The 27,088-nt window shown below is 42.2% G+C and overlaps 1 protein-coding gene across 1 annotated transcript in view; it reads left to right on the top strand.

Annotated features, from left to right (window-relative positions):
- VIPR2 (vasoactive intestinal peptide receptor 2) overlaps positions 1-27,088 on the top strand; it is a 167,773-nt gene that overhangs the window by 39,338 nt on the left and 101,347 nt on the right. The window contains exons 3-4 of the mRNA XM_030198778.1: positions 9,096-9,203; positions 19,093-19,187. Coding sequence (XP_030054638.1) covers positions 9,096-9,203; positions 19,093-19,187 — 203 coding nt within the window. The remainder of the gene's footprint in view (positions 1-9,095; positions 9,204-19,092; positions 19,188-27,088) is intronic.

Below are 27,088 nucleotides of genomic sequence, written 5' to 3'. Positions count from 1 at the left end.
TATTCTCCTGGAGTTTTTTTCATTGGCACCTTTGTCATACTCTAAACAAAAAACATTGTTTAACTATAGATGTGTTAAAATAAAATAAATTAGCAAAAATAGTCATGTTTTCACAAATTTTTATGGTCACCCTATTATAACCCCCCCCCCCCCCCCCCCATGGGGAAAATCTTTAGTATATCTGCGCTGATTTATCCCGGTGTTTATTTCTTTATGTACTTCTTCATGCAGTTCTATCATTCTATAAATAAAGACAACACAAACCAGGTACAAACCTCTTTTAAAACCAGTTAAGACCACTTAACTTGAACACACCCACCGCTTAATTGTGCCTTGATTGAAAACACCTTCTTAAATGTGTTTTAAATCTGCTACCAATTAGTTTCATGCAAGGCCTTCTAGCTGTAGTATTATCTGAAAGGGTAAAGGAAAGGTTCTCTGTTTACTTGTTCCGTGAGTGATGGTTTTATATTTTCCGACTGTACAGTATCCTTTTGCAGTTGTCTCTTCTCCAAGTTGAAGGGCCCTAATGTGTTTAGCCTTTGCTCATAAATGAGCCATTTCCTATCCTTTCTCATTTTTGCTGTTCCGTAGTTTTCCCCAGTCCTGCCATATCTTTTTATGATGGGGCGAGCAGAACTGCAGACAGACTCAATCTATGTGGTTCTGTTGCACCATGAATCTATATATGGCATTACGCTACACTTAATTGTATTCTTTCTTCCTTTGCAAAGAGTTTTATTTGCTTTATTAATGCTACTGCACACTGACAGACTGAGATGAGGATTTCAGTGTGTTGTCCACAGTGACCCCAATATCTTCTGCAATAAGGACTGAAGTAAAGCATTAATTTTGTAATGGAATTATCCTCCCTGAGGGCTCCTTATAGCCCTTGATCATCTAGTCCAACTGACTCCTTACAGACTCCTTGCTTTTAATGTACCTGACAACGTTTTTATTAGTAGTTTTTGCTTCTTTGGCAAGTCTATCCTCAAATTCTTTCATGGCCTGTCTTTTTGATGATTTACATCCAATTTTAACAGTGTTTATAATCTTTCCTATTTTCCTCCTTAGAATTTGCTTTGCATTTGCAAAGAACAGCTTGTTGGCTCTAAAAGCCTATTTCACAACACTATTTAACCATCATTTACTTTCCTCTTTCCCCTCGACCCCATGACGCCTGATTCACTTCTACCTCATCTGACCTCAACACAATCTTGTATTTGTTGCAAACGCCTTTACGGTACTTTGTGAGCCACATTGAGCCTGCAAATAGGTGGGAAAATGTGGGATATAAATGTAACAAATAAATAAATAAAGCCAGTCATTTGATCATTTTCAGCCTTTTTTTAAACTTATGGAATACACGTCATCTAAGCTTCCAATATAGTAGTTTTAAATCATCTCCATGTATCCTGCAGACTTTTAACCCTCACATTTAGTCTTTATATCTTACTGCCAAATAATTACTAAGGGTGTGTGGGCAAAAAAAATATGTTTTGTTTGGTTTCGTATGTCATTTTCAGATTTCTTTGTTTTGTTTCTGGCAGTTTTGTTAATCAATAGGTAGCTGCTGTCTAAACAATAAAACACGCTTGTGGCAAACCACCTCCTTCCCAATCACAACTCAAGGTCTTGAAATCAATCCACACCAGCCCTGTTACTGACAGGGTTCAAAATGGTGGATCTGACCCTTAGCAGTACTGTGGCAGTACTACCACTAGAGGTCAAGTTGCCAAATAAGGAGCATGATTGGAATCTCTGATACCAGAGTCTTTGGAGTCAGTCTTGAGAATCTGGATTCAGGAATGTAGGATCCCTTGAGACCAGCTTTGAAACCATAGAAAGTGGAATCTCTAGAGCCAGGGACTCTGGCACAGGAGCTGAAACGACCATAGAAATGAGTCGCTGGAGCCAAAATCTCTAGGGAAGCAGAGACATCCAGGGCTGGAGTCTCTGGATCTGAAGTCTGCAATGTGAGAACTCCTGAAACCAAGACAGGAATACCAGGAGCTGGAGCTTTAGGAACAGGGGGTACTGATGCAAAGGTAGCTGTAGCCTGGACTGAAATGCCAGGAGCTGGAAACTTAGAAAAGTAGGGGGCTTTGAAATGGCTTAAAGCCACAGGCTTAGGAATCTCTGGAACAGGTGATGGCATCCCAAACCTGAGGGTTCATGATAGTTACAATTTATTTCAGATTGCACAGAAGTGGGCTGTTTCCATCCAACAGAGGAGTGACGCAGTGTAAGTCCTTTCCTTTAAGGAAGAGGCAAATAAAGTCCACCTGGGCCTCTTCAGTATGAAACTGCTGAGGGTCTGCCAGGAATCACTGGAAGCATTTCATAAGGAATACTAGAATATATGAAGCATACATCTAAGGTGACCAGCAAAATAGAAGTTCCCACATTGTCCAAATTCTGTAATAGATGGAAATCATGACTAGTGTCCTTCACAAAAACACTTAATAGTAAAAGACATGGTTAGAAAAAAGTATCTAAATATTTTACAAGTTCATTCCAATAAAGAATCCTGAGCAGAGGCATTAGGCCTCCCTGGGGGGTTCTCCAGGCTTTTGTGCACTTTAGGAAGAACATAAAAAATCAGAATTAAAACAAAACAAAAACTATCGTTCAGAAACTGATATTCAGCTTTAGTTAGAAAGCCCTTCACAAATGACATCCACAATTAAAGCAGCTACAAAATCAGAAGGATCATGACCTAACAAATGATATGTCTGAGAAGCTACAAGCTGATGATTCACCTCTGACATGTAATAGTCTTCATCTAAAATAAAAAATAGAGGGCTCTTGACTCAACCTTTTGCAAGCTATCTTTTCTTCTCTCACTAACTTAAATTTAGGGAGGTTTAAAAACTGTTCCATCTCTTTTACATCCTTCAGAACCAATGACTTAAATGTAAACAAAATAGCAATACTAGATGTATGCAGCACTGTACACATTATATGCAGGTTCTGTCCCTAGAGGGCTCACAATCTAAGCTTTTTGTACCTGGGGTAATGGAGGGTTAAGTGACTTGCCTGAGGTCACAAGGAGCTGCAGTGGTAATTGAACCCAGGTTGCCAGGATCAAAGTCTGCTGCACTAACCATTAGGCCACTGTTACACTATATATAATACAGTGGAGGAATATACTATAGTGGCCTATAGTATATAATCCTATATAATAATTCTCACCTCCAACATTCTGAGGCTGCCTGGAACTCCCTCATGTAGTAGATAATAGTGACGTCACACAACCCACACCAGACTGGCCAGTAGAAGGGAGAGGGGCGGAGCCATGATACAGGGAGCAGCGAATCAGCACAACACTGGGAATGCACAGCAGCAGGAACAGAAGCCTCTCTCACACAGTTACTCTCACATACACTCTCTCAAACATACACACTCAGAGGAAAACCTTGCTAGCGCCCGTTTCCTTTCAAACAGAAACGGGCCTTTTTTACTAGTATATAATTTAGTAACAAAATAACAGTAAATGTTCGCAGATAAAGACTAGAGAATAACACTGGGACAAAGTTTGTTTCTGCCCCCGCCCTGCCCCGCCCTTGCAGGCTCTGTCCCTGTCCCTGCCCCATCCCCGTGAGCACTGTCGCCGTGCACTCAATCCCTGTCCCTGCAAGCTCTGGCCCCATCTGCACAAACCTCGAGCAGTTATGTAGTATAGATGCATTTACTCTTGTACTGTGCAAAATATAAAGATAGCACATGCCAGGGATGGAGTTAGGAGAGTGCAACTAGGGCAACTGCTCTTGGACCCTGACCAGAGAGAGCCCCAAGCCTACTGGAAGCTGAAGAAAGCACGGCCTGGTAGTGGGCTTTTGGGTCCCCTCCCAGATTTCTGCCCTGGGCCCCAGCCATGTCTAACACTAACTCAGGCAAGGTGTACATTTCAAATCTGACATACTATAATCACAAAATAGAAAACAAAATTAATTTTTCTACCTTTTCTTGTCTGGTCATTTTATTTGTCAAATCATGTTGGTAGCAGGCTCTGGTTTCTGCTTCCCTCTGTCTTCTCTTAACTCACCAGGGTCTCTTTTCCATATGGCATATTTTCTGTCTCCATGTCCACCATCCATCTTCCCTCTCTGTGTCCCTATACTTCCCTGTTCAGGATCTCCCCTGTGTTCATATCCCTACATTCATCATCACCTCTCTTTCTCCCTATCCTGGGCCTCCACTGCATGCAAATCTGTCTCATGAATATTCATTGTGGGTATCCTGAAAAACCTGACTGGCTTGGGTGCCTCCAGGACTAGGTTTGGAAACCATTGGTCTATTAAAAAATTACCGTCCCTGTGTGAAAGTAAAAGTACATGTATATAGCTTACACGCACAGACTTTTACCTGCACTGAGCAGAGACCTTACTGGATAGAAGTTATGATGGAATTTGCATTCATGCAAGTACTTTGAAAATTCAAATATATGTGTGTAAATTAACCTATAAAAACTGTGTAGCTTAAACAGCAGATGTAACTGTAACCCAATACTTCTGGATTCTATATATGGTGCCCAAACTTGCGTGCACAAATTTCCACATGCAATCTAATTGAGTGAGCCGATAACTAGCAATAATTGGGCACTAACAACTCTTTATTGCAGTTAATTGACTCCAGTTAGGATCTGCACACACATCTTGCTAAGTGCTATTCTATAAAGATGCACGGGCAAATCTTTTAGTGTGCAACTAAAAAGGGAGCACGGCCTTGGTAGGGGCATGGGCAGGTCAGAGCATTCACTAAAGATGCGTGCACTATTATAGAATTTGGAGGATCCGCACCTAACTTACATGTGAAGATTTATAGCAGGTTTCAGCTGGTATAAATCCTTGCACCCAAAGTTGGTCGCGGATTCCAGTGCTACACGCTATTCTATAAACAGTGTTCAATTGGAGGTGGCAGTAATTGTAGCCATGCTGTCAGCAGTCATGAGGGCTAGTGTGCAGTACCAACCCATATGCTAGCTGTCACAGCTGGCCAGTCCTCCGACCTGCCCATGTCACACCCAACTCCCGCCCCTACCGACGTTAAGGAGCCAGCATGGATTTTTTTTTACCACGCTACTGGTTTTAACACATGGTAGAGGTTAGAGCAGGTCCAGGTTAATGTTTACAGCACAGTAAAAACCTGTGCTAGCTTCTTAAGGCAGCTTAGTAAAGGAGGTCCTCTGTGTCTTTATATAATCCTAGCAAAAGTCCTGAAGAAATAGCAACTAGCTTGAAAGCGCAGACATTGGTCAGGAGCAGGTGTAAATTTTAGTGCATTAAGAACACGTGATTGTATTTATGCATGTAAATCTCAACTCTTCCCACGATCTGCCCAAAGTCTGCCCTTCAGCATGCCTATAATACAAGTATGTGTTAGTTGCACTGTAGGTACTTGTAGGTGTCACCTAATTTACATATGTAAAGCAATATTTCATGCATGAATGTGGCTCATAAAATATACTTCCAAATGCCTTGTTTTTGTATTTAGATTTTTAAATGTGTTCTTTTTATTGCTATGTACAGGCTAGTCAGTTATTAGCATTTGAGCATAGTAATTTAGAATCACTTTTATTTCTCTGTCCTGCCTTTGTATTCATCTGACCTCATGCAACTTCTCATATGTTGATATCTTTTGAAGTCACAGTCATAGGTGATGCACCACTATTGTATTTCTCTCCCTCCTCCCCTCTCTCTGTTATTGTTTTCTTTTTCTCCTTATTTTTTCTATTTTCTCCCCACTTTTATTGTAAGCCGCCTAGAAATTCCTTGATGGGTGGAATATAAGACTTTAATAAACTTGAAACTAGGGTTGTGGCCTGGCCAATATTTTCTCCAACGCAACATCAGCAACTAGAGAGCTTAGAAACAGGGCCAAAGATTAGTTTGTTTGGCCTCTCCAACCATTATGATGTTTCACTGCTGTTAGAAATAGTATCTCATTCATACCCATATGCTCCTCAGCAATATTCAGCTTTCACTTAGGATGTACTAACTTCAACATCTAGTTTAAAAGCTGGTCTCCTATTTAACTGCCAGCATCCATATTCCAGCCCACTGATGTCTCTCCTCAAAAACGTTTACTTCCTGCCTCGATGATATTGAGAATGCTATCTTGGAAGCTCTACTACTAGTACTACTTATCATTTCTATAGCACTACTAGACATATGCAGCACTGTACCTTGAATATGAAGAGACAATCCCAGCTCGACAGAGCTTACAATCTAATTAGGACAGACAAACAGGACAAATAAGAGATAAGGGAATTACTAAGGTGGGGATGATAAAATAAGGGTACTGAACAAGTGAGTACTGAGCTTCAACATCCAATCCATAATCCTAGATTTGTTTTACAGCTCTTGAATATTATTAAAGAATTTACTTACCAATATTCTTGGGTTCCCTTTGAAACCTAACAATGAACCTCTAATCAGATGATGTTTTGTACAGGAGTTGCACCTCTCCCTGCCCTTGGGGCTATGAATTTTGCCTTTGCATCATCCCAAACCCAGGGAATGGAAATTCTGATGCTGGATTTGAACCTTGAAGTACATACCGTATACCATCTGAGCCACCGGGCTGGCCACTATAATGGAATTATCATGTTATACAATACCATCGGAAGCCTGCTAGAAAATATAATGTATCCAGAATAACCCCAAGCTGCCTATTATTTGAAGGCAGGATAAGGGGCAGAGGAGTGTGGGGTGAAAGGATGGGAAACAAGAGTAAGGGGAAGTGCAAGGGGTAAGAGAGGGGGGAAGAGGAAAAAGCTATAGGGTACAGTTTGTAAGAGGAAAGGAATATAGGTGGTGGTTTTGTGAGTTTAGAAGGTGTTTTGTTTTTACTGGGGGTAGGAAGTACAATGTTGGTGTTTTGGCTGTGGCCACTGAGCTCCTCTTGTTGTTTTCGTTGGAGTAGATAGTGTTGTGTTGGAGCTGCTGAGTTGCTCTTGTTTTTGTGAAAGTGGGAAGTGCTTTGTAGGGGCCACCAAGCCCCTTTTATTGATTTTATGATTCTAGAAGGTGCTGATGAGCCTCTCTTGTTATTTAGAATATTTACTGACTTCCCCTACTGTATAGGGTCATGGATTTGATATATTGCCTTTCTGTGGTATAACCAAAGTGTTATACATATATTATATATACATGTACTTTCTCTGTTGATATCAGGCTCACAATCTAAGTTATGGTACTGGAGGCAATAAAGGGTTAAGTGACTTGCTCAGGATCACAAGGAGCTGCAGTGGGAATTGAACCCAGTTCCCCAGGTTCTCAGCTCACTGACCTAACCATTAGTCTACTCCTCCATTCCACTGTAAATATAGCTGCAGGTGACTGTTTTGCACAAAGCAAATGTCACATGAAAGTTTGCTACAGCAAAATATCTTCATAAAAGTGCACTTCATGTGCAAAATAACACCAAATGCTTGAAATTTGCCACTTTTGCATGCTTCCATATGTTTTGTGCTACTTTTCATGTAAAGTGGACTTTTGCAAAGTCACTTAGTACTTTAGTACATTAGGTTCTAGGTGTTGGGGTGGGAGGACATAAGATGGGGGAAAATCTCCAGCTAGTTTCACTTGAAGACTAATGCTGCCAAATCTCAGCCCTGTTTCTGACTGAGGTGGAAGCATATTAGAGAATGAGAGAACTGCTGGGTAAAAATACAAAGAAACATGGGCAGATATGGGAAGGTATAAAAGATACCCAGGTCAATATTCAAAAGCATTTATCAGGATAACAGCACCTGCCATCTGGATGTGCTGTTGAGCGAGACATTCAGAGTCACTATCCCAAAACCCTCTAATTCTTGAAAGTCACATCTCAAATTGACTAGCGCACAAAATTTGCATGCATATAGTAACATAGAGGGGGATAATCGAACGGGGGTGCCCATCTCCATAGGAGCCAACTTTTCAAAATTATTGGGGGTGCTAAGCCTAATGGAAATAATCCCTCCCTGGACACACACAAGGAATTTGCTCAATATTGCAGGTGCTCAAGCACCCACAGCACCCACAGAGTCGGCTCCTATGCCCATCTCTAAGGATGGCCCTATAAAGGGGTGGGGCAACCCGTATTATCAAAACAAGATGGACGTCCATCTTTTGTTTCGATAATACGGTCAGGGACGCCCAAATCATGAGTTCAACTCCCACTGCAGCTCTTTGTGACTCTGGGCAAGTCATTTAACCCTCCATTGCCCCTGGTGCAAAATAAGTACCTGAGTATAAGTAAACCACTTTGAATGTAGTTGCAAAAACCTCAGAAAGGCAGTATATCAAGTCCCATTTCCCTTTCCCCTAGTATTTAGGATAGTGCAGTGAAAAACTGTTTTCAATAAATAAAATGCTTGCACCTACTTTATAGAATTTCTCCTCATGGTGTTAATTCTTTTAGAAACTGCCTCGATTTAGGCGGCAAGAACACACATAAATGCCAGTAGACAAATACTCGTATATATGAACACATATATGCATAAATAAACAGTGTCTGGCTAAGCACTAGACTGTAAGTACGCACCAATGTTCAATGGTTTGTACTTTGCAGGTGGACGTTCACATGGGTGTAGTTTGGTGGAATGTGCATTTACCCACAGGTTATACAATGTTATCATCTACCCGCGTTCTTTAACAATCTAGGTGCTAACATTTACACCACTACTATCCTGGTAATGCCTACTGTGTGGATCATAATGATGAAAATGTCTCCACTCCAAATTTTCAGGACAGGTTCATAAAATCCTGCTTTGAGCTTACTGTATTCATGGACTGGCAGTCTTGCTTTTCTTAACAAATGCAATAGAAAATCAGAACTGTATGCGGTGAGGAAAAACTGAGTCTGGATAAATCTGATTTGAAAATCTGGTTGCTGTTGGCTTTGATGTGATGCATTATAGGGACAAAGTGGATGCTCTTTGATATAAATGAATTAACGGCAACATAAAGGGAAAATTGCTGGCTCCAGCAAATAATTTATCTTTAGAATACTGTCCAGAAGAGGTTTATATTGCAGTAAATATTATTGTGGTTAGTTGTTAATGTTATGAGTTGTTTGAAATCTCACACCATTACGTTTGCTTGCAGGCTGTAATGGAACTTGGGATAACGTTGCCTGCTGGCACCCTGCTAAAACTGGAGAGACAGTTAATGTCTCCTGTCCGAAAATAATGACAAATGCTTACAGAAAAACAGGTACGCTATCGTTCATTCTTCTGCAAATGCTTAAATTAAACATTGCATGTAGCGGGGAACTTAACCAAATGTGAGATTTTCTTAAAGAATTAGGGGGCCCTCTTACTAAGCTGTGTTAAAAAGTGGCCTGTGGCAGTGCGAGTGTGTCTTTTGTGCACGCGGTGGGCCAGTTTTTACCATGTCCTGGAAAAAGGGCCTTTTTTAAGGGGCTGGATCATGGATGTGCGGCAAACTAAAAACCAGAGCGCATCCATTTTAAGCCTGAGACCTTACCGCCACCCATTGACTTAGTGGTAAGGTCTCATGCGCTACCCAGGCAGTAGGCATGCAGTGCGAGTACAGTGCCGTCTACTGGTAAGCGCCATGCAGTGGAAAATAGAAAATATTTTCTACCACGTCTTTTCGTTGTGTGCCAAATTCAGAATTATTGCCTGATGCATGCGGTAGCCGAGCGGTAATGCTGATTTGGCATGCGCTGGATATGCGTAGGCCCTTATGCGCCTTTGTAAAAGGGCCCCTAGATTACCAGTGTACTTTGCATCACGTATGTAATTTGCTTCCCTTATATTTCTTTCACCTGAAGCTAACTTGTGTACATGTGCATAAACAAAAATATTATTGGCAATATTTCAAAGAAACAAAATATGAAAATAAGCAACTAACTTTTGTTTGTAATAAATGCATATGTTAAATAGAATGTTGAACCCAATTTAAATTTCCAACCAGAGGTTGTAAGTTAAAACTTAATACTAAGATAGCTAAATAATAAAACATGAGTGGAGGACCACAACCCAGTCGGGTTTTCAAGATTTCCACAATGAACATGCATGAGAATGATTTGCGTGCACTGCTTCCATTGTATGCAAATAGCCCTCATTTATATTCATTGCAGAAATCTTGAAAACCCAGCTGGAGTGTTGCCCTTGAGGAATGTGGTTTTCTGCCCCTGCTCTAAAGGATGAGCCACATGGTCTGTCTACCATCATCCACTATGTTACTATGAATCAAAATACATGCAGCAACCCATTATCTATGTGTTCCACATTAGCTATGCGGAAACTTTAATAAGTGAATTTGGTTTTTAGCATCTCCAAAGGATGCTTAAAGCAGTATTAGAATTCAGGTACAATAAATTCATTCTCTAAAGAGTTTATAATCTAAGTGGGTGCCCAAGACAGGATGTCAGGAGTAGCCTAGTGGTTAGTGGACTTTGATCCTGGGGAACTGAGTTCAATTCCCACTACAGCTCCTTGTGACTCTGGGTAAGTCACTTAACCCTCCATTGCCCCTGGCACAAAATAAGTACCTGAATATATGTAAACCGCTTTGAATGTAGTTGCAAAAACCTCAGAAAGGTGGTATATCAAGTCCCATTTCCCTTTCCCTTTCCCTTGGCAAGAGAATATAAAATGACTTCACCAAGATCACAAGAAGTATTAGGACCAGAAGCAAGATTGCATCCTGCCTTCTACCATTCTCAGCCCATTACTCTTAGCATTGTGTCATACTTTCTTCCTTTCTGGGAGTTTTATGGCAGATCTGGAACTGCAGAGCATCCTCTAACCCTGCATTATCTAATTTTGGTAAACTGTTATCAGTAGGTTTCAAATGCATTTTGGGATAGTTTATAAAATATGCACCAACACTCATACTTCTACATTTACATCTGCTCAGGCACAACTTTCCATAAAAGAGAAGATAAGGGTCTACCCCAATTGCTTCATATAATCCATAATCATTTTCAATGCATCTTTTGATAAAAGTAGAAATTCGAATTGTCCTTCCTTCTCTCAAGCATTTGTAGTGCTATTTTATAAAGGCACATGCAGGGGTGTGCTGGTAATTTTTTAACAACAGGCTCTTTCTCTGGACGTAGCCAGCTCTGCAGTTGGAAGGGCTAGGGGTGGCCGGGGTGGGGGGGAGCAACACTTGCCTCTCTCTCCTCCCTCCCTTCGTGCGGGCACGCTAGGCATACCTTTGCTGGCAGCCAATAAATGGACTGCCACCACTCCCAACGTCTTGCTCTGAGCAGCATGCTGAAACTTCTCACACATGCTGGAGAAGTCCCAGCCTGCTGTTCAGAGCTGGAAACAAGAAGCGGGGAGCAGAAGCAGTCTATTTACTTGGCTGGCACGGCTCAGCATCCCCACCAGGAAAGTAAAAGAGAATTTAGCAGAGGGGCCCAAGCCCACATTTTGGGAGTCAGTTGTTAAAGTAGCCATGGAGGGCCCTACTTTAACAACCGGCTCCCAAAATTCTTAAAAACTTAACAACCGGCTCTTGCGAGCCTGTGAGAGCCTGCTCCAGCACACCACTGGGCACATGTATCATTATAAAACAGCTTCAAAATAGGCACCTACTTGGATTTCCAACCTGTGCAACTTGTTATCAAATTACCCTCTGAAAGTCATCCAAGCCCTTCTGGACTGTTTTCTCTAACTTTCAACCCTGATAACAGGACCTATCCTCAGTGTGTTGAATCGTTTTATAGGTAACTCAAAATCAGACCCACACAAACTGAGGGAGAGAGGTATGAACACTTGAGGGTAATTTTTTTAAATTGCATTGTAAAGATACACATTCACAATAGTGAATATCAGAAATACAAGAAATAAAAAAACAGAATGATAAATATAAAGAAATAATCAATATCCCAGTCCATGTTGTGGAGATCATAGGAGAGAAACTGGTGGAGTTTAATAAAAGAACAGGAAAATTTAAATCAAAATTAAGGCCTACAGTTCTACTAATGGACTTCACTTATTAATCTTCTAAATACAGCAGCCTAATAAAACAAAATTAAACACTAGCTTTTTTCAAAGCAGCCTGTAGATCAAAGGAAAAAAGACAGTTTGAAGTGTCTATATACAAATGCAAGAAGCCTTAAAAATAAGATAGGAGAATTGGAGTATATAGCACTAAATGAAGAGGCAGATATAATAGGCATTTCAGAAACCTGGTGGAAAGAGAACAATTAATGGGACACAGGGTACAAATTATATTGCAATGATAGAGTGGATCAAATTGGAGGGGGGTTGCGCTATATGCTAAAGAGGGAATTGAGTCAAACAAATTAAACATTTTACATGAAACGGCAGTGTGGAATCTTTATGGATAGAAATTCCAGGTGTGAAAGGAAGGAGTATACTGGTAAGGCTGCATCCACCAGGGCAGAATGAACAGACAGATGAAAATATGTTTACAGAAATTAGGAACGATGGCAAATTGGGCAACATTATAATAATGTATGATTACAATTATCCTAATATTGACTGAATAAATGTTACATCAGGGAGTACTAGGGAGGTAAAATTTCTAGATGTAATAAGTGATTGCTTCTTGGAGCAACTGGTTGAGGAACGAACGAGAGGGGGAGCTATTTTGGCTCTATTCCTTAGTGCAGTGCATAGTATGAAAGGTAATGGTGTTAGATCCACTAGGAAACAATGATCATAATATGATCAAATTTGAGCTGATATCTGGAGCGAAGTCATTAAGGAAATCTACTGTAGCAGCTTTTAATTTTTGAAAGGGCTACTATGACAAAATGATGAAAATGGTTAAAAAGAAGGTGAAATTGGCCACAAAGGTTAGGACTTTAAATCAGGTGTGGGCGTTGTTTAAAAATATCATTGTGGAAGCCCAGACTAGATGTATTCCACATATTAACAAAGGTGAAAAAAAGAGCAAATGACAGTCAGTGTGGTTAAAAGGTGAGGTGAAAGAAGTTATTAGAACCAAAAGAACACCTTTCAAAAAATGGAAAAAGGATCTAAATGAAGAAAATATGAAGCAACATAAGCACTTTCAAGCCAGGTACAAAGCATCGATAAAGAAGGTTGCAAGAAAATATGAAGAAAAACTTGCCGTGGAGACGAAAACTCATAGTAATACTTTTTTCAGGTATATCAGAAGCAAGAAGGCTGCGAGGGAATTTGTGGTACTATTAGACCAGGAAACAGCAAAAGGAGCACTCGGGGAGGACAAGGCTATAGCGGAGAGAATGAATGAATTCTTTGCTTTGGTCTTTATGGAAGAAGATGTAAGAGATCTACCTAGGGGTGATGATACAGAGGGACTGAAAGAAATCTCCGTGAACTTGGAAGATGTACTGAGCCAAATTGACAAGCTAAAGAATGATAAATCACCTGGACCAGATGGTATAAACCCCAGGATATTGAAAAACTCAAACATGATATTGCTGAACTGCTGCTAGTGATCTGTAACCTGTCGTTAAAATCGTCCATAGTACTTGAAGATTGGAGGGTGGCCAATGTGATGCCAATTTTTAAAAAGGGTTCCAAGGGTGATCCAGGAATTTACAGACCAGTAAGCCTGATTTCAGTGCTGGACAAAATAGAATAAAAGATGAAGAATAAAATTATGGAGCATGTAGACAAACATGGTTTAAGGGAACAGAGTGAGCATGGATTCAGCCATGAGAGGTCTTGCTTCACCAGTTTGCTTCATTTCTTTGAAGGCATGAATAAACATGAGGATAAAGGTGAGCCACTTGATGTAGCATATCTAGATTTTCAGAAAGCTTTTGACAAAGTACCGAGAGACTCCTGAGAAAATTAAGGAGTCATGGGATAGGAGTCAATGTCCTTCTGTGGATTAAGAATTGGTTATTGGACAAAAAACAAGAGTTTAGGGTTAAATGGCCATTTTTCTCAATGGAGGAAAGTGAATAGAGGAGTACTACAGGGATCTGTACTGGGACCAGTGCTAAACATATTTATAAATGATCTGGAAATCAGAAGGACGAGTGAGGTGATTAAATTTGCAGATGACACAAAAGTATTCAAACTTGTGAAAACACATGTCAAAATGGATTAAGAATTGGTTGTTGGACAGAAAAGAGAAGTTAGGGTTAAATGGCCATTTTTTCTCAATGGAGGAAAGTGAATAGTGGAATAGCGCAGGGATCTGCACTGGGACCAGTGCAACTTAACATATTTATAAATGATCTGGAAATCGGAAGGACAAGTGAGGTGATTAAATTTGCAGATGACACAAAACTATTCAAAGTTGTCAAAACGCATGCGGATTGTGAAAAATTGCAGGAAGACCTTAGGAAACTGGAAGACTAGGCATCCAAATGGCAGGTGAAATTTAATGCAGAAAATTGCAAAGTGATGAACATTGGGAAGAATACTCTGAATCACAGTTAACTGATACTAGGGTCCACTATAGGAGTCAGCACTAAAGAAAAAGACCTAGGTGTCATTTTAGATAATATGCTAAAATCATCTGCCCAGTGTGCAGCAGAGGCCAAAAAAGCAAACAGGATGCTAGGAATTATTAGGAGAGGGATGCAAAATGAGATCAAAAATATTATAATGCCTCTGTATCGATCCATGGTGCAACCTCACCTTGAGTATTGTATCCAATTCTGGTTGCTGTATCTCAAAAGAGATATAGCGGAATTAGAAAAGATTCAAAGAAGAGCTACCAAAATATAGAGGGGAATTGAACTGCTCCCATATGAGGAAAGACTAAAGAGGTTAGGGCTCTTCAGCTTGGAAAAGAGATGGCTGATAGAGGATATGACTGAGGTGTACAAAATCCTGAGTCAAGTAATATGGAACAGTTGGAGGTGAATCAATTTTTCACTCATTCAAAAAGTACAATGACCAGGGGACACTCAATGAAATTACATGGAAATACTTTTAAATCAAATAAGAGGAAATATTTTTTCACTCAAAGAATAGTTAAGCTCTGGAACTTGTTGCCGGAGGATGTGGTAACAGCATTTAGCATATCTGGGTTTAAAAAAGGTTTGGGCATGTTCCTGGAGAATAAAGTCCATAGTCTGTTGTTGAGATAGATGTAGGGAAGCCACTGCTTGTCCTAGGATTGGTAGCATGGAATGGTGTACTAATTGGGTTTCTGCCAGGTACTTGTGACCTAGATTGGCCACTCCTGGAAACAGAATACTGGGCTAGATGGATCATTGGACTATGTTCTTGTTTTTTAGATTTATCCACCAAAAAATCCTGCAACTGAACTGGATCCCATAAGATGTAAGTAGTTGGGCTCCTTTTACTACGGTGTGATAACAGATTTAGGGCCTCTTTTACTAAACCGCTCTAGTGATTCCCACTGCAGCAAATGCCCCGCAGCCCATTGATTTTGAATGGGCTATGTCACATTTGCTGCAAGGAAATCGCTAGCACAGTTTAGTAAAAGAGACCCTTAGTGTGTGCTAATGATTAGCACGTGCTAAATGCAAAGAAAGCCATTTTATTCCAATGGACTTCTTAACGTTTCATGCGCACTAATCATTAATGCATCTTAGTAAAAGGAGCCCATAGTTAACAAGACTAGAAAAAACTACCTACCCTTATCATCAATATGTTGTCAATAAATCTAAGCCATATTATTATATTTTCCTTAAAGGGATTATCTTGTAAAAAAAATTTTTTCAAAACATGCCATAAATAAGTTAGCCAACGATGGTGCTACAGCTGGTCAGAGAAGTATTAGCTAGTAGGACTGTATTAAGAAGGATACCTACTGAATTCATTATGGAGTTAATCACTATAGCGCTGAAAGAGAATTTCTTTGTTTTTAAAGGTACTTATTACAAACAAGTGAAAAGTACAGCCATGGGTGCAACTGTAGCACCATCGTTGGCTAACTTATTTATGGCATGTTTTAACAAAAATTTTTTTACAAGATAATCCGTTTAAGAAAAATATAATAATATGGCGTAGATTTATTGACCCAGTTAAACTTTCACACATCCGACACTTATCTCTCCCGAACTCTAGTAATGATAACACACAAAAAGTATTAAAGTGCTAGGGCCCTGTTTACTAAGCCGTGCTGTAATTAGCGCACGCTAATGTTAGAAACACTCATTATATTCCTATAGGTGTCTCTAGCATTAGCGTGCGCTAAAAAGTGTATGCACCTACAGCGCGGCTTAGTAAACAGGGCCCCTAGAGTCTAAATTGCCTCTATCATAGGCAAAATATGGGCCCTGTTTACTAAGCTAAAACCACACACAGTGAAACGTGACTTGAACAATAAGGGGAAAAGTCTCATCAAACTGTGGCGAGGGATTTCCTGTTTACTAAACAGCATTATAGGTGCGCTAAAGTTTTTAACGCGCATTAACCATGTGCATGCCTACAATATCCCTATAGGCACCTACATGGTTAATGTGCGCGCTAAGTGAAGGCTAACACACCTTAGTAAACAGAGCCCTAAATTTTTTATGTTATACAGACCTCAGTAGTTTAGTTCAAGCCTCAAATATTCTGCCATGAGAATTAAGCACTCAGTTCATCATCGGTCTTCTTAACAACCGTATTGTTCTTTTACCTTTACAACTTGTGGTTAAGTATTGACTATCATTTTTTAAATTGTAATAATTAACTTAGCTTTGTTGGCTCTGGGGCAGTAGCCCTACATGCTGAATGTTTCGCATAAAGCTGTTTCAAGGACATACCCCTGTCTAGCCAGTGCTCCTTATCTTGCCGACCAGCATTGTTAATGACATATTGATGATATGGGTAGGTAGTGAGACCTTGCTGATGGACCTTTATGAATGGTTAAACACAAGAAATGAGAATCTGAAATTTCAGATTTATTTTAATAAGAAAGAATTATCTTTCTTGGATATCAGGATCCAATATAAAGTTTGGAAAGTTTGTCACTACATTATATCGCAAACCAATGGATAGGAATAAGTTTTTGCACTATGATAGTTGCCATAGTCAAGCTCTTAAACATAATCTCCCTTTTAGTCAGTTCCTGAGAGTTAAAAAGTTGTGTTCAGATGATCTAGATTGCAGTAATCAAATAAAGATGATGGCCAAAATATTTTTACAAAGAGGATAAGAAATGGTCTTTTGCAGACTCAAAATAATAAAAATATTGATAAGGTTGTCTGTACTCCATGAGGGTCTTTTACTAAGATGCACTCACGTTTTTGACGCGTGCTAAACATTAGAGACGCCAATGCATTCCTATGGGCATGTCTAATGTTTAGAACGCCCACAATTTTAGAACATGCCAAAAACGTGAGTGTGCCGTGAGTAAAAGATGCCCTATGTTAAGATCATTTATCATCAGATATTATTGGCATATTAAGGAAATATTGGCCATTGATCCAAAACATTCCTTGTTTTTACAATAGGGAGTTACTAATGGCTTTTAAAAGGCATAAAAATGTCAAAGATTTTTTGGCACTATCAGCACTTCCAGTACCATTTAGGAAGGATTAAGTGGGTAACTGTTTTAATAAATCACTTCTCTTTTTAATTCACTAGATCTGCCTCGTGTTTTTCTACACTTCTACATAAGTAGATATAACACAGAAAATCAATTAATATCAAATAATTATCAACATGTAAAGGAACAAGAATCCAAAGTATAAAATTAATATAAAAATAGAGGTGAAAGAAGGACACCTACCCTAATGGTGCTTTAAAGTACAACTTCACCAGCCTGGTTTTTAACTGGGGAAAATAATAAACTTATCAATTCCAAGCTGCTTACAAGCTCACAAATTAATTAAACATAAAACATAGCACCACATATCCTGCACAAAATGACAGCATAACACAACAACTCAGTTCAGCAGTTTCTGGCAGCATAACTAGCACCATTCTCATTGCTGCAATTATATGTGCAAACCCCCGAAGGGGTCAAAGGTCACATACAAATAAATAAATGATTAAAACCAACCAAAACAAAAAAAACCAAAAGGCCTCTTGTATCAAGACACGATAGTGATTCCCACATGCCAATGCCAATGAAGCCCATTCAAAGTGAATGAGCAGCAACGTCCTACCTGCACCCATTGGCTATCCCACATACACCTTCTAAGGTCCTAAGATCCGTACAGGATCATAGAATGGTCATACCTCGCTTGACTTGAGCCAAGTGGGAATCAACTTGGCCTAAGGGTTTTTCTTGGCTAGTACCACCACTATAGCCGCAACTAAATTTGGACATGTGGAGAGGCACTCAGTGTATTCTATATAACCCGTGGAAATTTAAGCATATTCTATAAAATATAGGTGTACTTTAGAGAAGACGCCTAGGCGTATTTTCTTTCCGCATGGAATTTTCAGGCGCCTTATATAGAATCTAGCCCTAAGTGCTTCTCCATTAACAGGGAGCAGGTACTGCGCCTTAATCTGAATGTTAATGCACAACCGGCAATGAAAAATAGTGGGAATACCCCTTCTCGATGCAGCATTAATTTTGGGCTAGTCATGCATTAAAATGTTTACATTACAGCACATTAAGCCCAAAACTTAATGCATTTTAGTAGAATGGCCCCAATGTGGGTTAATAACATTTGTTAGTAAATTGCAATGTTTATGGATGCATTGCTCCTTTTACATGTTTGATCCTACCCCCCTTATAGTCTTTATTACTTGTGCCTTTTTATGATAGGGAGATGTATATTCCATAATTACCCATCCCCTAATTTTTTAAAACCTGTTCCCATATAAATTTATATACTTTTAGGTGTTGTATGAATATCGGACCTTTTAAACTGTAGTTCAGCCACAGGAGTTAGCCAGGCTGCCTTCCACTGCAGGCCATTTTCCGTGACCGGCATTGACTATCCGGTGTATTTTTGGCTGGTTTAAACATAACCAGCCAAGCCAATATTCAATGCTGACCAGTTAAGTTTAAACCAGCCAAAGATATACCTGCTATTTTGGTGGTCTAATTTGGCCACCAAACCTAGCCAGTGATGTGCTGAATATTAGCGGATAGCCAGTTATATCACCTGATAGCCGGATAGCCAGTTAAGAGTTCTTGGCCAGTTAAATGGTTTTAAATATCGGGCGGAAAGACTTTTTAAAGTGTGTATTTAATTTGAATCAGAATTAAATGCCTTAATATCTTTTTCCCCCAGGAACTATTAGCAAAAACTGTACAAGCAGTGGTTGGTCAAATATTTTTCCAGATATCTACAGTACCTGTGGACATCTTAATGATGAAAATGATAAGGTAAGCAAAATGTATTTTCTAATCATCTGTTCATGTGGAGATGATTACAGCACCTTACAGTCCTTCAGAGTTTTTTGTGATCTCAATTGCTTCCATTTCAGTGAACAGAACATTGTGAAATGTCTTATCATTAATTTGAACTATTTCTTTTTGGTTGAGAAATATTAGTGTCCAGTTTACATTGTTGCAACTATCATGCTATGAAGTATATATTTTCTCCGAGGACAAGCAGGCTGCTTGTTCTCACTGATGACGGGTCGGCGTCCACGGCGGCCCAGGAACGTCAATTTTCCAGAGGAAAATAAACAAAACTTTGCCAGAGCCTTCCAGCACGCGGGGTGCGCACCGCGCTTGCACGGCCATCTTCCCACCCATCGCGCGAGAGTCCCGCTCAGTTTTTCTTTTTCCGCGGTGGAGAGTGGCTGCTTCATCAGTCTCTCTCCTCAGGCCCAGAGAGAAAGAGAGTCTTCCTTTTCTGAGTTTTTCGCAGTTTTTTCTTCCTCTTTCATCTCATTTTGTTTATCCTGTCTACAAAACCTTTTTTTTTAAAGTCCCTTATTTCTTAGTTTGGCCTGTTTTAAGTTTCCTTTCGTTTTCGTTGCGGCCCTCTTAGGCCGCGTGTACGTGTTTTCTCAATTTTGTGCCCTTTTTATTGGCACAATCGAGAATTTTGACTTCGCCGCCGCTATTTTTCCATCCACTTCATCAAGGACTCCCAGCGGCTTCAAGAAGTGTACTCGGTGTAACCTACCGATCCCCACGCGTGGTGTCTTCAGTGCCTTGGGCTCAGCCATCGCCCAGATGCATGTAAGTTGTGTTTTATCCTTAAAAGGCGGATACAAGCGTCGAGAAAAGCTCTTCAGGACCATCTTTTTGGAGCTTCGACCAATTCTTCTGTGTCTACGTCAACAGCGGTACCGAGGTCGGCGGCATCGATATCAGCACTGAAGATGGCATCGACTTCAGGAGCGCAGGTAATGGCTGTTCAGAGACCACCACACGCTGGGAGCAGTGAGCCGTCAAGTGGGTCTCCACCTGCCTCGAAGTCTCCTGCTGTGCAGGCCCCCTGGGACCGACCTCTCTCGGACCCGACCCCGAGGAGGCATGTGGATTCCACTTCCTCCTCATTGGTACCGAGGAGTATCGATGACGTGCATCGAGCAAAGGCAAAGAAGCATCGTCATCGGTCTCCTTCCATGCAAGGTACCGGGAGCTCTGGGGCGTCGAAGGATTCGGCACCCGTGAAGCATCGACGCCGGGAGGACCACTCACCCTCCATTCAAAAGGTGTCGGTCTTCGTACAGCCCGGTACTGCCTCCTCGACCTCCACAGATTCTGACACCGATTCTTGCACCGACCCCGTAGCCTTGCTCGATAGCGACTCTAGACGAGCGCATCCGAGCCATTCTTCCAGGTCTTCTGGAAGGGTTGCTGCGTCAGTCTGCTCCGGTACTGGGGGTGCTTGCTGCCACCCAGGTTGACTCCCCATCGACATCGCTGGAGGGAGCTTCATTGCCGCTGGCATGGGAGTCAACTTCTCGACATCGCCATCGAGGACATGGTTCCTTGGCGTTGAGACGGACCTGGTTTTGGACTGCAGTTAAGGAACTCTTGTCCAATACCGATGAGGATGCCTCGTGGGATGAAGGGTAAGATCCCAGGTATTTCTCTTCTGAGGAGTCTTGTGGTCTTCCCTCTGATCCTAAGAAAGCTTTCTCCCCCAAAGAGTCTTTCTTTCTCTTTATTTGTCCGGGAAATGTCTGTGGCTATTCCCTTTCCTTTGGTATCTGAGGATGAGCACAGGACTGAGATGCTCAAGGTCCTTGACTATCCTTCACCACCTAAGGAGTCATCCACGGTTCCTTTGCATAATGTGCTCAAGGAGACACTTATGCTGAACTGGATGAAACCGCTAAATAATCCCACCCTTCCCAAGAAAGCTGAGTCCCAATATCAGATTCATGGCGAACCTGAGCTGATGAAGTCGCAGTTACCTCATAACTCTATGGTGGTGGATTCCGCTCTCAAGAGAGCCAGGAGTTCTAGAGACTTTGCCTCGGCGCCCCCGGGGAGAATCTAGAACCCTGGACTCTTTTGGGAGAAAGGCGTATCAGGCCTCTATGCTCGTGGCCAAAATTCAATCTTACCAGCTCTACATGAGCATTCACTTGAGGAACACGGTGAAGCAACTGGCGGACTTGGTTGATAAGCTACCTCCGGAGCAGGCCAAGCCTTTTCAGGAGGTGGTCAGGCAGCAGAAGGCGTGTCGTAAATTCCTGTCCAGGGGTGCTTACGATTCTTTTGATGTTGCATCCAGAACCACTGCCCAAGGTATAGTGATGCGCAGACTCTCATGGCTGTGTGCCTCTGACCTGGACAATTGAGTTCAGCAGCGGATTGCAGATGTCCCTTGCCGGGGGGATAATATTTTTGGTGAGAAAGTCGAGCAAGTGGTTGATCAGATCACTCAGCGGGAAACTGCTATGGACAATCTTTTCCACTGGGCGCCTTCTGCTACTACCTCATCAGGTAGATGATTTTTCCTTGGGAGGAAGAATGCTCCCTATGCTTATAACAAGCCTAGGTACAATCCTCCTTCTCGATAGCCTTCTCAGGCTCATCCCCAGCGCGCTCATTCTCGTCAACAGCATGCGCCAAGGCAGGCCCCTGCAGCTCCCCAGCAAAAGCAAGGGACGGGCTTTTGACTGCCTCCAGCTGAACAAAGCAGCTATAAAGGTGTCCGTCACAGATGGCTTGCCGGTCGGGGGGAGGTTGAGGTTAAAATTTTTTCATCAAAGGTGGCCTCTCATAACCTCCGATCGGTGGGTTCTTCAAATAGTCCGGTTAGGATACTCCCTCAATTTGAAATACAGACCTCCAAATTGCCCACCGGGATCTCAATCCTTCAGCTTCCAGCACAGGCAGGTACTTGCAGAGGAACTCTCCGCCCTCCTCAGCGCCAATGCGGTCGAGCCCATTCCACCAGGGCAAGAAGGGCTGGGATTCTATTCCAGGTACTTTCTTGTGCAAAAGAAAATGGGGGATGCGTCCCATCCTAGACCTAAGGACCCTGAACAAATTCCTAGTCCCACAAAAGTTCAGGATGGTTTCCCTGGACACCCTGCTTCCTATGATTCAGGAAAACGATTGGCTATGCTCTCTGGACTTAAAGGATGCTTATACACACATCCCGATACTTCCAGCTCACAGGAAGTATCTTCGATTCCATCTGGGAGCGCAGCACTTCCAGTATTGTGTGCTGCCCTTTGGTCTGGCAACTGCGCCCAGGGTCTTTACAAAATGCCTGGCAGTAGTTGCAGCGTCGCTACGCAGACTGGGAGTGCATGTGTTCCCTTATTTCAACGATTGGCTGGTGAAGAACACCTCAGAGGCAGGAGCTCTACAGTCCATGCAGATGACTATTCAACTGCTAGAGCTACTTGGGTTTGTTATAAATTACCCCAAGTCCCATCTTTTCCCTGTTCAGAAACTGGAATTTATAGGAGCTCTTCTGGACTCACCCTGGCCATGGAAACTAGAGACTGAAGATTGTCTGCTTTCGTTTATGGAAGATAGGCACGAGCCGTCAGTGTCTCAGCAGATCACAGCTCGGCAGATGTTGAGACTTCTAGGCCACATGGCCTCCATAGTCCATGTGACACCCATGGCCTGTCTTCACATCAGATCAGCTCAATGGACCCTAGCTTCTCAGTGGTATCAAGCTGCAGGAGATCTAGAGGATGCAATCCAGCTGTCCACCGTTTTTCACAATTCCCTTCAGTGGTGGACAATTCGATCCAATTTGACCTTGGGACATCCCTTTCAAATTCATCAGCCACAAAGAGTGCTGACAATGGATGCATCCCTCCTGGGGTGGGGAGCTCATGTCGATGGGCTTCACACTCCAGGAGATTGATCTGAAGACCTTTTTCCTGGATGGACCAAACTCCTTGAGTTGCAAGCGATCTGGAACGCTCTAAAGGCTTTCAGAGATTGGCTGTCCAATCAAATTATCCAAATTTAGACAGATAATCAGTTTGCCATGTACTACATCAACAAGCAGGGGGGCACCGGATCTCGCCCCCTGTGTCGGGAAGCTGTTCAGATGTGGCTTTGGGCTCGCAATTACGGCATGTTTCTCCAAGCCACTTATCTGGCAGGCATAAACAACAGTCTGGCCGACAGATTGAGCAGGATAATGCAACCTTACGAGTGGTCGCTCAACTCGAGCGTTGTACGCAAGATCTTCCGAGAGAGGGGCACCCCCCCTCGGTGGACCTTTTTGCTACTCAGGTCAATCACAAAGTCCCTCAGTTCTGTTCCAGACTTCAGGCCCATGACAGACTAGCGTCGGATGCCTTTCTCCTTCATTGGGGGAAGGGCCTTTTGTACGCATATCCTCTCATACCTCTGGTGGGGAAGACTTTGCTGAAACTCAAGCAAGACCGTGGAACCATGATTCTGATTGCTCCCTTCTGGCCGCGTCAGATTTGGTTCCATCTTCTTCTGGAGTTGTCCTCCGAAGAACCGTGGAGATTGGACTGTTTTCCAACCCTCATAACTCAGAACGAGGGGGCGCTTCTGCATCCCAACCTCCGGTCTCTGGCTCTCACAGCCTGGATGTTGAGAGCATAGAATTCGCTTCCTTGGGTCTCCCTGAGGGTGTCACCCGGGTTTTGCTTGCTTCCAGGAAAGATTCCATGAAGAGGTGCTACTTTTTCAAATGGAGGAGGTTTGCCATCTGGTGTGATAGCAAGGCCCTAGATCCTCCGTCTTGTCCTACACAGACCCTGCTTGAATACCTTCTACACTTGTCAGAGTCTGGTCTTAAGACCAACTCCGTAAGAGTTCATCGTAGTGCGAATAATGCTTATCAATGTGTAGAAGGTAAGCCTATCTCTGGACAGCCTTTAATTGTTCACTTCATGAGAGGTTTGCTTTTGTCAAAGACCCCTGTCAAACCTCCACCAGTGTCATGGGATCTCAACGTCATTCTCACCCAGCTGATGAAGCCTCCTTTTGAGCCACTGAACTCCTGCCATCTGAAGTACTTGACCTGGAAGGTCATTTTCTTGGTGACTGTTACTTCAGCTCGTAGAGTCAGTGAGCTTCAAGCCTTGGTAGTGCATGCTTCTTATCTCAAGTTTCATCACAACAGAGTAGTCCTCCGCACTCACCCTAAGTTCTTGCCGAAGGTGGTGTCGGAGTTCCATCTGAACCAGTCAATTTTCTTGCCAACATTTTTTCCCCGTCCTCATACCCACCCTGCCGCCCTGCTGAACGTCAGTTGCACATCTTGGACTGCAAGAGAGCATTGGCCTTTTACGTGGAGCGGACAAGCCCCTTCAGACAGTCCGCCCAAATGTTTGTTTCTTTTGATCCCAACAGAAGGGGAGTCGCAGTCGGGGAAACGCACCATTTCCAATTGGCTAGCAGATTGCATTTCCTTCACTTTTGCCCAAGCTGGGCTGACTCTTAAGGGTTATGTGTTAGAGCCATGGCAGCGTCGGTGGCCCACTTGAAGTCAGCCACTATAGAAGAGATTTGCAAGGCTGCTACGTGGTCATCAATCCGCACATTCACATCTCACTACTGCCTTCAGCAGGATACCCGACGCGACAGTCAGTTTGGGCAGTTGATGCTGCCGAATCTGTTCGGGGTTTAGAATCCAACTCCACCCCCCTAGGCCCGTTTTTATTCTGTTCCAGGCTGCACTCTCAGTTAGATGTATCTGCTTTAGGTCAACCTCAGTTATGTCCTCGCCGTTGCAAGGCCCAATTGACCTTTTTTGTTGTTTTGAGTGAGACTGGGTGCTAGGGATACCCCATCAGTGAGAACAAGCAGCCTGCTTGTCCTTGGAGAAAGCGAAGATACATACCTGTAGCAGGTATTCTCCGAGGACAGCAGGCTGATTGTTCTCACAAACCCGCCCACCTCCCCTTTGGAGTTGTTGTCCTTTAATTCTTGCTTTTGGATATAATTGAGCGGGACACTCGCGTGATGGGCGGGAAGACGGCTGCGCATGCGCGGTGAGCGCGCCTCACGCGCTGGAAGGCTCTGGCAAAGTTTTGTTTATTTTGATCTGGAAAATTGCCGTTCCTGGGCCGCCGTGGACGCCGACCCGTCATCAGTGAGAACAATCAGCCTGCTGTCCTTGGAGAATATCTGCTACAGGTATGTATCTTCGTTTTATACCATGTTGCATGCCAATAAAAGGTGAAATAAATAGTAATACTAATGAGTTAGTCACATTTATGACACCAAATAGCACAGAGAAACAAAATTGTAGGCAAACTCAATAAAAGGGAAAATCTTTAAGAAGATCAAAATGAAACAATCGAAAAGAAAGAGATCTGGTCTGTCATTCCTACCTGATCAGTATGCTCCCTCTGCCTAGTCAGGGATTGGTGTGCACGAGGGAAGAGGTCTCCTACAGGAAGTGCAGCTACAAAAATGTGTTTAATATTTATGATTCTAGGGTAGATAAATGCGTTTAACCTGCTGTCCATAGTAACATAGTAAATGATGGCAGATAAAGACCTGTACCGTCCATCCAGTCTGCCCAACAAGATAAACTCATTTTGCATGGTATGTGTTACTTTATTTGTATACCTGAGTTTGATTTGTTCTTGCCTTTCTCAGGGCACAGACCATAGAAGTCTGCCCAGTACTGTTCTTGTACGAAGTTCTGAAGCTAATGTTGAAGCCCCTTAAAATTTACACTCCAGCCCGTCCCTATCTATTCAGTCACGATCAGGGCGTAGACCGTAGAAGTCTGCTCAGCTCCTGTTTTGTTTCCCCAATTACGGCGTCACCACGCAATCTCTGCTAAGATTCCATGGAACTATTGCTTCTAAACCAGATTCCATTACCGTTTTCATCTCCACCACCTCCCGCGGGAGGGCATTCCAAATATCCACTACCCTCTCCGTGAAAAAAACTTCCTGACATTAGTCCTGAGTCTGCCTCCCTTCAACCTCAATTCATGTCCTCTAGTTCTGCCTTCCCGTCTCCAAAAAAGGTTAATTTAAGGATTAATACCTTTCAAATATTTGAACGTCTGTATCATGTCACCCCTGTTTCTCCTTTCCTCCAAGGTATACATGTTCAGGTCAGCAAGTCTCTCCTCGTACGGTTTGCAATGCAAATCCAATAACATTTTCTTAGCTTTTCTTTGCACCGCTTCCAGTCTTTTTACATCTTTAGGAAGATACGGCCTCCAAAACTGAACACAGTACTCCAAGTGGGGCCTGACCAACGAGTTGTAGAGGGGCATCAACACCTCCTTTCTTCTGTTGGTTATGCCCCTCTCTACGCAGCCTAGCATCCTTCTTGCCGTCGTCTTGTCGCATTGTTTTTTCACCTTTAGATCCTCAGACACCAACACCCCAAGGTCTCTCTCCCATCCTATCCGGTATCTCCCTTTTAGGTTTCTGCACTCCAAGTGCATCACTCTAAAACTTCTTGACATTAAATTTTAACTCAATATACAACGCTTTAAAGCACTCCTTGCAAACATATATTCTATTTAACAATTTGTTATTTTATTTTTTATGTGTACTCACATCCAATAATAAACAGTTTATTACAGAACTCCTTTCATGCATCCAGCACACGTTCACAATCATTCAAATTTCCACCTTACTCCCTTTCAATCATATCATTCAATAGTAAACTAACATTGTTGCCTGTCAACTGTTACAAATATATTATCTGTCCAGGATCTTAAATGCTCTCATCTGAGTCAATTAAACGCATAAAAAGCCTCGCAAGACTCTATGCATAGTCTCTCAAAGATACAAAGTTGACCATATCCTCTGTGCAATAGTGTCCCAAAAGAAGCCGTTACGGCTACCGAAACGAAGGGAAGTTGGGTGAAAGTACTATAACTTCTTTTCCCC

This window comes from Microcaecilia unicolor, chromosome 1 (assembly GCF_901765095.1).
Source record: "Microcaecilia unicolor chromosome 1, aMicUni1.1, whole genome shotgun sequence".
Lineage (NCBI taxonomy): Eukaryota > Metazoa > Chordata > Amphibia > Gymnophiona > Siphonopidae > Microcaecilia > Microcaecilia unicolor.
The sequence above is the reverse complement of the archived record's forward strand: the minus strand, read 5'-3'. Positions and strand labels throughout refer to the sequence as shown.